The sequence below is a fragment of the Ornithodoros turicata genome, chromosome 3 (genome assembly GCF_037126465.1).
Source record: "Ornithodoros turicata isolate Travis chromosome 3, ASM3712646v1, whole genome shotgun sequence".
Taxonomy (NCBI): Eukaryota; Metazoa; Arthropoda; class Arachnida; order Ixodida; family Argasidae; genus Ornithodoros; species Ornithodoros turicata.
In genome coordinates this window covers 60,278,631-60,292,854 of record NC_088203.1, presented here as the reverse complement: position 1 = coordinate 60,292,854, position 14,224 = coordinate 60,278,631, and the positions used below count along the sequence as shown (strand labels likewise).

The 14,224-nt window shown below is 44.4% G+C and overlaps 1 protein-coding gene across 2 annotated transcripts in view; it reads right to left on the bottom strand.

Moving 5' to 3' along the window:
* Positions 1-938: 938 nt before the first annotated feature.
* Positions 939-14,224, bottom strand: part of LOC135388515 (transcription initiation factor TFIID subunit 3-like) — a 52,137-nt gene continuing 38,851 nt past the window's right edge. For both annotated transcript variants that reach the window (XM_064618100.1, XM_064618101.1), the window contains exons 8-9: positions 7,171-7,271; positions 939-6,689 (exon numbers count right to left, since the gene is read on the bottom strand). In XM_064618100.1, the coding sequence (XP_064474170.1) occupies positions 6,566-6,689; positions 7,171-7,271 (225 nt within the window). In that variant the 3' untranslated portion in view covers positions 939-6,565. The remainder of the gene's footprint in view (positions 6,690-7,170; positions 7,272-14,224) is intronic.

The window sequence follows — 14,224 nt, the reverse complement described above, 5'->3', positions numbered from 1 at the left end:
GTCGGACGAGCGCATTCATTTATTACAGACGTCACCATCGGGGTGGGTCGTGTAAGTAACGCCCACCTGCAGACAGTCCCGTTTCGCCTAACGCATGTCACCCCTCCGACCTCTTTAATCCGATAATCCGGACTAGGTGAAATGGGAATAGGCGAAGTGGGATGTAACCGGCGCGGAAGCAGAGGTAGAGTCGACATACGCCGGCTTGAGGCGGTCGATGGCGATGGAGTCGGGGCCACGGGGAAGTTGCAGGCGAAAAGTTTTCGGGTGCCGAGCCAGGACCCGGAACAGGCCGTCGTAAAAGGCCTGAAGAGGAGGGCGGACAGCATCTTGTTGTTGTTGTTTATGGGGTGAGGAAGGTTAGCCATCCTGGGTGGAGGCTTACGAATGAACACGTGGGGAGCGGTGGCCATCCGGGGTCCGGGCTCCGAAAAGCGTAGCGGCGGGGCGAGGAGCGGGGTGTAGAGGGCCGAAGGTCTGCGAGCGTAGAGCGGAGGCGGGCCAAGTAGGAGACCCGGTCGGGCACGGCGTCACGGCGCGTGGGGATGAAGAAGGCGCCCGAGAGACGAAAACAGGAGCCGTAGACAAGCTCTGCCGGAGAACAGTTCAGGTCCTGCTTGGCGGCGCTGCGGAGGCCGAGGAGTACCAGTGGCCACCGGTCTAGCTCGGGAAGCTGGGAAGGCCGGCATAACCACGCAGTACTTCGCGTCATGCTTCCAGCTTCTGAGACGCAAGAACCAGGTTAGAAACCTGTAAGCTGGAGTCCTTCATCAAAAATACGGAGGAACACGGAAGCATCTACGCATTTTATCGAAATATTTTATGTGGCGTTTTTACGCATGATAATGAATCACGGAACAGACATTTTATTTTAATCTCTGTACAACATCCTTTTCCTGGAAATTATTTACCAGAGTGACAGATCATGGGAACAGATGTCTCCAGACAACCTGGATATGAGTTATTTTATTTGGGGAATTTAGAGCATGCTAAGCACAACCTTACAGTACATTTTACTATGAACACTACAACAGGTACTGCCCTTGCTGAGGGGCGACCATTTGAAGGCATGCGAATATGTTTTTGTGGTATCCAATTATAGCCAGTGACTATGACAATGACAAAGAAGCCAAATTAAAATGAGTTCATTCCAATCATTTTTTCTTTGTGCTCTATGATGTTTGCATATGATACAGTACATTATATGCATTACATACATTATATTAACATTATATTAACCTGCTGTTGTCCAACAGTCACCAACACCATGAACATGAACATGAAAAGCCAAATAAATGCATGTTTACAACACTGTACAGAAAGGCCTCCATAAAAGTGAACTAATGAAAACTAGGCTTATGTTTCAAATTACAGCAAGCAGTAAGGGAGCGCACTACTGTTACATAGTGGACTTCATAGCTGAACCTTTTACTGTCCTTCAGGTTCCAGTGTGGCATAATCAACTGAGCACTCCACAGAGGTCAGTGCAGTAGAAGAAACGCATGAACTGCATCAATTCTGTTTGCATATGATTCTGATAATTGCATATGCAACGTAATTCTGAGTTTGACTGCAGAAATCTGTTTGAAGTGCTTGTGCAAGGTTATTCCCCTAACGTGTCAAAAACTGTATTAAAAAATCTACTTGTCTGAGAATTATGGGATCAACTTTGTTTACCTTCAAACTTTTGCCGTGACATACAAGCACTTTGATCAATTTTCGGTCACAAGAAATAGAATTTTCTGAATGGAACTCGGAGATTTGCCAAGCTATTATCATGTTTTTGCCAGAAGCTGAAAGTGTATGTCGGACGTACTCCATTCCGACACAGAATACATTCTCAACTAGAATGGTAACAGCTGGGAAAAAGTTGTAAAAAGCTTTGTTTCGAGAGGTGCAAATTGTTGGCCATGCTCAGTTCTCCGCCAAGTTAATGCAACAACCAGCGAGAAAAAGAAAAAAATGGTGGTTCCCACCTATTCCTGTTTTCTCCTCAGTGTTGTTTCAGACGACTGTGGCACTTGGACCCTGCTGCTGTTGTCAGCAGAAGCAGGAAAAAGGAAACTGAAGTGGAGGGTCACCGTTTTCTTCTACTCCTTGCATTAATTTGACGATGTACTGAATTTAGTCTACAATTTGTGCGTCTGGGTTTGTGCGTGTGCGTCACAGTATTTTTCCAAATATTGCCATTGTAGTAAGGAATGCATTTTGTGATGGAGTGGACCAAAACCAACATGTGCTTTTCATTCATGGCAAGAAAAGAGACATCTGCATTGGGTTGGCAAATTTCAGAGTTCAATTCAGAAAAATCAATTTCCTCCGATGGAAAATTAATCAAAGTGCTTGTATGTCACACTAAAAATGCATTGAACACAAACACTATTGGCCCTATAATTTTCAGACAAGTAGATTTTTAAATAGTACATTTTTGTGACACATTAGGTGAAGTGCCCTGTATTGACACAATTAATTTAATGTCCTGTTTTCAGATCACTATACTCTGCAACTTCTGATAATTATAGTTCAAGACAGCTTAACACCAAATTGCCAGAATTTAAATACATCTTTTCTACCTTGCTCGGTGCTTAAGACGCCTTCTGCATTCTTCATCAGCAATAATTCTCAATACCCACCTGCCTCATTTGGGGGGGGGGGGGGGGGGGATATGTTTATGATATTAAAAAAAAAAAAAAAAACGAACTGCAGCTGCAGTACACAAGCACTTATGAGCAGGTTATCACACCATTCACCCAGTGTAGCACAATGTGATGTGCAACACAGCTCCGCTACCACTACTGTGTTTTTTTATCCTGTTGAAATCTAGACGTGGCTTTGACCAGACTGTGTAACGATTCCTGTATACTTTTCTCTTGCAATCATTGCATGGTGAATCCTTTAAGAATACCATCTTCAACACTGTGACATCTTTCACCGTTGTTTGTTTGTCTGTTGTTGTCTGTCATGTTTTGCATGCACCTGGTGGAGCTCAAAGTTGAGCTGGAGTTGAGGTAACAAATATTTTTATGATACAATACCACCAGCAAGACAGGAATTGTTAGGGGACTCTTTTGTAACGCATATGTTTGATGACAACTGAAAAAATATATGAACAGTTTATGCTTGCTGAACCAAATTCTCAAACAGATATCAGTTTGCTTTAGCAGGCAGCAGCACAGAGGTTCCTCATTGTATACAAAAATGGAAGTAATGCTTCGTGATGTGCACCTGGTATGGAGCTATGTGTTTATTGCCCTTATGCTCAACCCTCATTATGATAATGTCATGTCAGGATAGGGAAATGCATTAATTAGGAAGGTAAGCCTCTGAAAACGTGAGATAAGCAGTGGTGCTTACCTTTCAGAAGTGACACTGTACACAACATCATCATGTTCCCTTTCATAAACACCCTGCAGGTGCCAATAACATTCTTTAAGACTGATGAAGTTTTACCTTTCACTGCATCAGCACAGCCTCAAATGAACAAGGTTTCACTATACAGTATCTGGTATACATATTTTTACCTTTCACAGTTTTACCTTTCAATGAAACAGCACAGTTTCAAATGATCAGCATTTCATTGTACAGTATTTGACATACAGATTATGTAGTGTCACAAAACATTGAGTGACGCGGCATGCGAGTCATTAAATATGTTTCGAAGGAAAGGCCAAAGCAAAAATCACACATAATGTATTTACAATGTGATTTTTACTTGTCCTTATAAAATGAAATCATTGGAAGGAACCCAACTTTCAAATATTAAGTACATTATATATGATTAAGCACAGTACTATGGTATAACAATGAAGGACAATTTAGCTTTTTACAATATGTACAGAAAGTTGAGCTTGCACATGTTGACATACAATGACATAACTAGTAAATACCCTCAAATGTATGTAAGCCTTTCAGATGGATAAACATCAAATATTGGATGATCAGATGACAATAGGGTGGCTGCAACCTCACAGAGTGCATTTTGGATTGAACCCAAAGAAAGTATCATCTGCACCTCATCAAGCCTCCTCAAGCAGGCAATCTTCCCAGTTCTCGTTGTTGATTTAGTGAGATGCCACGTATAAAACAGCGCAAGCCCCCCGCAGTGCAATCACCATACTATGTTGCACAATTCACTCCATATGACTATGAGCAATCAACAGACAGCGATGTGCACAAGCCACGCATCACCACAACATCATTCCCAGTTTATAGCAGCCCCAGAACTGGAGCTTTCACTGTAATGAACCGGTTCTGAGTAGCCAACTACGTTCACATTTTGCAGCAAAATGTCTGCGGGATTCTATTACAATACCCAATGCAAATGCAGAGTACACACACTGCTCCACTTTGAAATACATTAATACATGCAACAATATCTATGGCATTGTCAGGCTCGTGTCTACAATGTTTCATTCACATTTTCCTCTCAATCTTTTCCATTAATGCTTTGCTGCTTTAGGCTCCTCACGTATGTGACACTGTGTATACATAGGGCCCTGTGTTTTCGGGGAAAACCCGGTAAAAACCTGGTAAAACCAGTTTTTACCCCCCGATTTGCATTATGATTAGAGCTGGGCAAATAGCAAAATTTCCAATCCGAATAGTTTACAAATATTTTGCTTACACTGCGAATCCAATCAGAATAATTTCTTAAGATGGTGCATCGAATTGAAATAATCAGAAAAGTCCCAATTCAAATAATTTCGAATAGCTCATGGTGAAATATTTTGTGATGTTCTGCTCCAAACATGTGAGCCTTTTCACCCAGCATAATATATCGTGAGAGAAGGGTCCCTCTGTGTTATGTATGGCAGACTGCATTAGTGGGATCAACTGCACTGAGAGTTACTCAACATCTTCCATGCAGCCTGCTTTGTGTGCATCTCCTCATTTCTATGTCTAGCTTGTGAATTCCCTGTACTTTTATTAGAAACTGCACATATTTCCATCTGTTACTGAACATAACTCTGGAAGTTGGGAGTACATCTACTGGAACATGCAATGTCCAGAGTACAGTGTTGACCAGGACCTCTTAGTATTTGTAGACTATAGTGACAGAAAATTGTAAACAGTGTAAATCGGGGCTCACTTAACGCTCAAGTGTAATAAGGTCAAGCCGACTTGCAGAATGCAGCTGCACACCAAAAGGACAATGGTGGTAATGTAAAGCGTGCTTCACCTAACTCTTGGGTGTAATGAGGCGAAGCCAACTTGCAGAATGGCACTAGCAATACCCGCTTCAATACAATTAAAATTTAGTAATTATTATTATTAACTATTAATAGTAAAATATTCGAAAATTTCAAATACTGAAAATAGGTTGCGAATAGCATTCGAATAGCATTAGATATTCGTTTCATATTCGAAATTTTGAATATTTGCACAGCTCTAATTATCATCGGTTAGGGCAAAACCCGAAAATGAACTCTGAAAAGTACCATTTCAGCCACAGACATGGGCAGTGCGGAATACTAAGCATTGGACACTCAGTACAGCTGTTCCGTATCTCGTGTTAATCTAAAATGCGAGAAGCCTTTTTTTTATTTCCCACCCCAAAATCTACTTTTCCACCCGAAATCACCCAATTTTAGCCTGTTTCTGTTTTATGGCTCAAGAAATAAAACCCAATTTTTACCCCCCCCCCCAAATTTCAAGAACAAAAAAAAAAAAAAACGAAAGCACACGGCCCTATGTATAGTACATAATTTTATGTACTTCGTGAGAACAGCATTAGATACCCAATGTATAGCAATGAGACAGCCACATATGTATAATATTACCCCATGTTGCCCCCATATTTACAACTTTTATCAATAACATGTCATTCAGTGTGTAACCATACCTGTAAGGCCAGTCGGACAAGCAGCGCACAGAAGAATGCTCTACTCTATAGTACAGACACAGCCTATAACAATAGTTTCATGAAGGTTAAACACTAGAGCTTTGTGTTTTAGGGTTAAGTCAGTTAAGTCTGTTTTTACCCACCAATTTGCATCATCGTGACTTCAACCCGAAGACAAACTTGCTGAAGTGCAAATTCAGACACCAAAATGGGCACTGGAGAACGCTAAGCACAGCTGCTTGGCATCTTGATGTCACCTGAAATGTGAGAGACGCTGTCCTTTTTTTTTTACTTTTCCACCCGATATTGCCTGACTTTACCCCACTTTACAGCCGCTGAAATGAAACCCATTTATTGCCCCCCCCCCAATTTTCAAAAATCATAAAACCCGAAAACACAAGAGTCTATTAAAGACTCATGGCCCTTTGCACGGACGCACAGGTGAGATGTGCAAGGCACACTGGGGATAGCACACAATTCTGCATGGGAGGAGACATTTTGATATGGTGTGTCATTACAACTGAAAACCATGAAACTTAAGACAAGCAAAGCCGATGAGAAGTGTCCACCTTCCTCAGAAGAGGGCAATTTGCATGAGTATGCTTCTGAGCATGCCACATGTGGGGCCAGGTGTGTTACCTCTTTGCAGTGACATAGTCTCTTGGTAAAGCTCTTTCCCTCAGGGAAGCTGCTCAAAATGATTACTGCAGTGAGCAATTCTCATCACTTGTCTTTACGGTGCTTCTTTTTCTTCTTCTTGGCAAGTGCTCCCTGTCTCCTTGCAATGCAGCGGTTGCAAAACCAACTCTCCTCTTCCTTCGGTGGCACCACTATACCGACGCACACCCTGCAGAAGCAGCGTACATTGCGTTGACAGGCTTCACCTCTTATTACTAAGTGGCACTAATTGTGGAGTCAAAAGTGTCACCCGAAAGCGGCAACTTTACAATACTTTTCAGACGGTCATAGTCTGGTCTGGATTACACATAGACTGGATAGTAATTTCTGTATAAGTGAATTCAAGAACTTTCTAGATAAGAAACCCAGTATGTAGTCCTTTAACCAAGGCCTATTACTGTTTACAGCCCAACGGGGGGTCCTCTGCCCGGCCACTCCTCCCATGAAGGCATTCTGTCATCTGTGAGGACACCGAGTAATACTGCACACTTTCGCAACAAAACTTTTGACCAATCTGCGACAAACACAACTTGTGCTTTTTAACGCTCTTGTTCTGTGTAAACTCTCTTACACTCCAATTTATGGTTCAAGAATTATGCTTAAAGTATGCAAAATGTGAATGGCAATGCAATGCTGAAACAGAAACTTACCAGTGGTACCAATCGTCACACTCATCACAGCCAATCATTGGGCTACCATCATCTGGACGCGCACAAGCAGGGCAGATCCAGATCTTGTTGCCGCGTTCATCCTGGAATAGGACATTTCCTGCATCAGCAACATCCTTATACCTCCAAACAAACAAGTACTGATGTATCCATGTCACAATCCATGGCCGATCAAACACCCCGTTGCAGTTGCAGTACAATTTCCAAATTTGAATTTACAGTAATTTCACTGGTGTTCACGAAACACAAGAACCATAGACAACGTAGAAAGATGAGTCTATTTGACAACGTGACACTGCTTTTACCCCTCCCCAAATTGAGAAGAAAGTAATGGCTCATGTGACATCCACAAAATTTCTCTGAGCTCAGCCATTCACATCTCCGTTACATATGATTTAGCCTTTCCTTGAGATGCAAATAGTCAAGCCGATTAACGAGACAAGTGATACACTGAACTACAACAATGCAAACTTCGCACGCATGAATAGACACTGGCGCTCAGGCACGCAACCTGGTGTCTGATGAATAAGACCGTAAAATGCACTTGTGTCTAGTGGACTTATAAATGAATCCATCCCCAGCACTTGCTTATCAGTCATTTCTGTATGTGGCACTCCTCACAAGGCAACAGTCTTAAGTGTTGTAAAGGCATGACAAAAGCAGCAGTCACAGCCCTAGGGGGGCAGGACAGGCATCCCTACGATGGTCTACTTGATATTGTCGTTTGATGATGCAAACAACAACTTTATATTACTCCAAATTTTGCCCAATACTTTACCTGCCATAAACTTTTAATGAAGAGCTGTTGTGTCAATGTTATCTGTTCTTCTTGGACACAATCTGTCTTGGGACGCATGCGTTAACACTCTCTCCACTTTTGATAAAAAGACCGCAACTGTTGAACCGGGTGTTCAAGTGTCTTTGTCTAGCATCGATTCCTGATGTACAGTCATGTGTAGTAAAAGTTACAAACGTAACAAAAGCATTGTTAGGGTTGGCGTTCACATCAATGGCATCACCCTGCAGACAAACAAAAGCCTTGGTTCACGGATATGGAGTGGCAATGGCCTGTGATGTGAAGTATTTGATATATGATACCTGTATACTGTTGTGGATATGTTTTTCACTCTACAAAAGTGTGGTACAGGACAAAGGAAAAAGCTTCCTGACTGAAGACCTCTGAAAGGTCTGGAGTCAGCTACAACTGCTACTGTGCACCCGAGAAATATTACGAATATGCCACATTATGTTTTCTGCAAATACCTTGGGTACTAGAAGTGGTTTTCTCAAGTGCTCTGCTCAATTCAAGTCTGCATCATTCCAATGTTCACTATTCTAACAACCCTACCAGTTTTATTGGATTCAGTTTATCAAACATCATGACTTTAGCAAAATCCACAAATAGTAACTTACATACAACATATGGTCATGCCATATCATGATGATGCAACAAACCAGATAAGAATGTGACCTCACACTAGTCCAAAAAAATTGGAGAAGTAAAGGGCAATTGTTTTCTAGCACACTCTGCGATACCTATCCTTCACGCACCAAAGTAAATACATAGGTATACCAAACAGGAACATCACAAAATGGGGAGCAAACTACATATACCATAGGATCAGGGGCGGATCTAGAGGGGGGGACCGGATGTCCTGACCCCCTCCTCAATTTCTGTCTTCACATAGTGTTTAAGTGAACCCTAGATCGCGTATATAGCATGTTGTCCATGGCTGGACCCCCTCCTCAGAAAAATCCTGGATCCGACCTTGCATACGATGAATGCACATACATCACAAAAGGGCTGTAGTAACCACGAATTGTGTAGGAAATAGGTTAGCCTGCCTAATAAGTGCCTAAAATAACTCAGGCATAAATCATACTACAGTCGAACCTCTGAATAACGAACGTCTATTTAACGAAATCCTCTATTTAACGTACATATTTCGTGACATTTACGCGTCCCCATAGACCTCAATGCATTTCTAAAGTCTATTTAATGAAATGCCTTCATTTTGTTGTCTCCATTTAACGAAAGCCGCGGGCAACAGAAAGCCGCGGGCAACAGAAAGCCGCGGGCAACAGAAAGCCGCGGGCAACAGAAAGCTTCCACACGGGTCGCTTCCCCCGTCGCGCAGGAGAAGGGAGGAGTTTTGACTCTGACCTCACGTGAGTTCTCATTGGTTATTGGCGTTTCCACGTGGTGTAGGCATGGCATTCTATTGTGGTGTGCGATAGCGAAAGGAAAAAGACACGTGGTTACCCATTTTATGACATTTCGTCGTCTGTGCTGTGTCGAGGTGGTTGCGTCGTTGCGTGTTGTCATGAGTGCAAGTAAGAAACGCAAAGTTTTGACACTGGATGACAAAGTCGCGATGATTGATGCGGTGTCCAAAGGGGAAAAGAAAAAGGATGTTGCAATTCGTTTCAACGCCCCTCCAAGCACGCTGTCCACGATACTGAAGTCCAAGGAAGATGTTCTGAAAGCTGTGCGTTCCGGGTCGTGCAGCGGCCAGCGCAAGAAGTTGAAGGCAGCGACCTACGGGGACGTTGACAAGGCTGTCTTCAAGTGGTTCACGGACATACGTGCGAAGAACATTCCAGTCAGCGGTGCCGTCCTCCAGCAAAAGGCAAGAGACTTCGCATGCTTGCTTGGATGCGATGATTTCAAAGCAAGCACCGGGTGGTTGCAGAAATTCAAAATGCGGCATATGATCGTTGGAAAGACCGCAAGTGGAGAGTGCCACGCCGCGGACACTGAACAGGCATCGGCATGGCGTAAAGATCGCTTGCCAGAAATTATGGCGACTTACAAGCCATCTGACATCTACAATGCCGACGAAACAGGCCTGTTTTTTCAAATGTTACCGAAAAAGACTCTGGCGCTTAAGGGTGACCGCTGCCATGGTGGAAAACAAAGCAAGCTGCGTCTCACGGTTTTGCTCTGCACTAACATGGACGGCAGCGACAAGCGCATCCCGCTTGTTATCGGGAAAAGTGCAAGACCACGATCGTTCAAAAATGCTGCGAGAATCCCCGTAAAGTACGTGGCGAACTCTAAAGCGTGGATGACGCGCAGCATTTTCGTAGAATGGCTGAACGAGCTCAACAGCGACATGAAGAACCAGAGAAGAAATGTGTGCCTGCTTGTGGACAATTGTTCGGCGCACCACATTCAGGGTCTGGAACTAAGCAATGTGCAAGTGCACTTCTTTCCCGCAAACTGCACATCGTTGATTCAGCCTTTGGACCAAGGCATAATAAACAGTGTGAAGTTCGCGTTCCGGCGTCGCCTGATCGACAGGCTCCTCCTAAACCTGAGGTTAAACTTGCCCACAAAAGTGGAAGTCTCCCATGCGGTGGAGATGCTGTCAGCTGCGTGGCAGTCAACGGGAGCGGTGATCATCGCGAACTGCTTTCGAAAGGCCGGGCTTGGCCTCTGCGAGCAGGAAACAGCAGCAGAAACTGAAACTGTGCAACCTGGGCTCATTCAGGCATGGGAATCTCTGATGGATTGGGAAGGTGCAGTGCCGGCGGGCGTGGAACTATCCGACTACATCAACAGTGACAGTTGTGTTGTAGCTACCGAGGACCTCGACGACGACGACATCGTGGACTCAGTGCGTGACACGGGGGACGCCGGGGACACTGTCGAAAGCGATGGACCGGACGAAGAGCCGCCGCCTACAGCTGCTGATGTCCTCAAATCCATCGACACACTGCGCCGTTACGCGACAGCGCAAGAGAACCAGGAAAGAGCAGTGGAGGCGATCTGGACTTATGAACGTTGCGTGCTTCCGACGTGAACAAGGACGGTCCAGGCAAAGCTCACGGATTACTTTGTACGGCCATGAGTGACATCTGCATTCAGTTGTAAATAAAGTACGTGTTATTTGCTAATGTGACTCCCTAATTTGCCATTTGTTTGTCCTTCAGTGTGGAGGACTGTTTTATGGCGACTTACGCATTCTACTACGCGTATCGGTGGATCGGCCGTGCTTTTTTTTTTTTTTGCGTGATCGGTTTAACGAAGTCCTCTATTTAACGAATTAAAATGCAAACATTTGCAATTTCGTTATATAGAGGTTCGACTGTATGACAACACATTGTACCAATCATGGTATCATCATGGTACGGTATCATTCACGGTTGACCGAGACTTGTATTTCTTTAAATACAATGGAAAATTCATGATGCACCAAACTGTGTCAATTTTTCAAAGTATTCACCATGCACATCTAGACAGCACTGCCATTGCTGTGGTAACTCTCTGATGCCTTTGGCGTAGAAAAAAGTGAGCTGCTGTCGCAGTCACTGCAGGACATCAATCTGGAGGGCTTCATCTGTGTGGAACGTATTTTGTCCAAGGAGCTCTTTATGGGGCCCAAACAAATGGTAATCACTTGGGGCCATAAATGGGCTGTAGGGAGCATGGGGCAAAGGCACCCAGTGCCTATCGGCCACGGTTGCTACTGTCAAATTCGCCATGTGAGGCCGGGCATTGTCATGATGAAGAATGACCCTCCTGGACAACATGACAGGCCTTTTCTTGCGAACTGCATTTCACACGGCACCCTTTGTTAACATGTAGTAGTACTGGGCATCAATCGTGACCCCTTGCTCCAAGAAATCTACATGGATGACACCCAGCATGTCTCAGGAGACATGGACTTGCTATGGATCTCCCAACAGACGGCTGCATCTTGCTTTTCTTTGGTGGTGGAGAAGCCTTATGTTTCCATTCCCTGGTGCTTCTTTTTGTCTCTGGGGTGAAAATGATGCATTCAGGTTTTATCACATGCGATGATTGATTGCAAACATTCGTCCCACTCAGACTGATACCGGTTCAGCAGCTGCTCGGAGACTGCCGTGCACACTCCCTTCTGGTCACAAGTGATGTGTAGGGGAACCCATCTTGCACAGACTTTGCATAACAGTAAGTGCTCGTGAATGATTGCCTCCACACTGCAGACACTAACATTACGCTGGGCTGCAATGTCTTCAACTGTTACTTGCCGGTTCTCGAGGATGGCTTGCTCAATGTGATGTTCACTGGCGCTACTGGAGTCGGACGAATATGCCCATGTGGTTCATTCGTCACCATATCCTGTCCTTCGCAAAACTGTCTGCACCCTTCGTACACTCTTCCCCTTCATATTGTTTGTTCCCACACTGTGTCTGTAATCTTTGCATAATCTCTGCTGATTGGACATTCTCTTTCACAAGGAATTTGATTATGGATCGCTGTTCACCAGCTACACACACACTGCTCTCCCCCATGATAGCTGCCGCTGCTGCGCGTGCACTGCTGCATGTGCCCCTGACCAGAGAATGATTGCGCTTTCTCCTCTGAAAGTTTTATTCTATTACATTCATTCACTGATTTTTTTCAAGCTAAAGTCTCTGTCAACCTTGAACAACCCTTGTATTAAGACACACAAAAGCATTGGGTCATCTCATGTGTAATGATGTTTTCTAGCACCCTCAAGGGAAGAACGCAAATGTACAAGAACACAATCCTCAGTCAGCATAATCGTTGTCACCTGATGACACCACCACCTGTCAACCAGTTGCTGAATCCCTCTCTGGATTTTGATGTGAAAAGCTCGGACGCTGTTTGCCGGATGTCCTCCACGTTTCGCAGTGTTTTCCCGGTGAATAAGCTGGGTGGGCAATTTTCTCCCATTGAAATTCTTGTAATTTCGTGCAGGTCATCCTTGCCGTTGCAGTTATCAGGCATTGTATCCATGGATCCACACAGATTTATCAGTGCAGGGCATTTCTCCAGCAATGCGACCTGTGGTCGTTCCAACTGCTTACAGTGGACATCCATTGCAACTGTCTGGTTCGATGGCAAAAATTCAAGATGGATGGTAGTGTGCATATTTCACCAAACACATAGCATCACTTTCTGTGGGTGGAGCAGAGTCGTAGCAATGAGAGGGGCGAGAGGGGCAGCCGCCCCGGGCGCCCTCGCCAGCGAGGGCCCTGAACAGCAGGTCCTGGCAGGTTGGTTGAACAGTATAAAGCGGGAACGAAAAGAATATGAATTTACAATCTCGGCAGTGCAAATAAGCGTTTTCTTTTCTTTGTCTACTGAGCTTCTGACAGCAGTGAGGGGGGGGGGGCTTCACGTTTACCCTGCCCTGGGCGCAAACTCGCCTCGCGACGACTCTAGGGTGGAGTTCTTGTCTTGCCACTGCCCACCACACCACCTGTAGGCACCCACTGGCATTTCTGTTTAACGTTGCAGATCCATTTTTCGTCTCCCATCACCATTCTGTCCAGAACTGGCTCCCTTCTGTGACAAGTCAATAGGGAACTGAAAACGTCCACACGCTAATGCTTCAGCTATGGTGTCAACTCATCCATTTTCCCAAGTTGGATACATGACCAAGGTCCTGCGGATGCCAGTGAATGACTGAAGAGGTCGAATGGGGTACTGTGGCTGCAGTGAATTCTCCCCAACAGCTGCTCACAGAAGGTCGTTATCCAGCTCGACCTGTCTTCCGTCCCATAGGATATATCAATAAGGCTAGTGTTCCCTGCCCGAAATATTTTTAACCATCTTTGACATTTAGGAACATCAAGGGTCCTCTGTCTATGTACAGCACTGATGTTTTTTGCCGCTACGGTCGCTGAATGTCCCTGATGGAACTTATAAAGCATAACATGCTGAATGTGTCCTTCAGACACTACCATATGTAAACTCGTGCCACTGGCACACAACTTGCTGTAGACTGATCTTGCTCCATGCGTTGGTACACAATGAACAATCTTATCCAGCACGAGCATCAAAACCTTTGTGTAGTTCGCAATCGGCAATCGTATGGCGTCGGTTACACGAACATGCGAAAAACGACGTTACTTATGGGATTACACTGAAGGAAGGTAAAACGGGTAGGAACACTTTATTACAATTAAGATGAACAAGGCTTTCGTGCAGAGCCTGCACTGCAGGCTCTTCACGAATCTGCACATTCTGCACGAATGTAATCACAGTTAATTGGACTTTGGCATTGCTTTTTACTTTGTA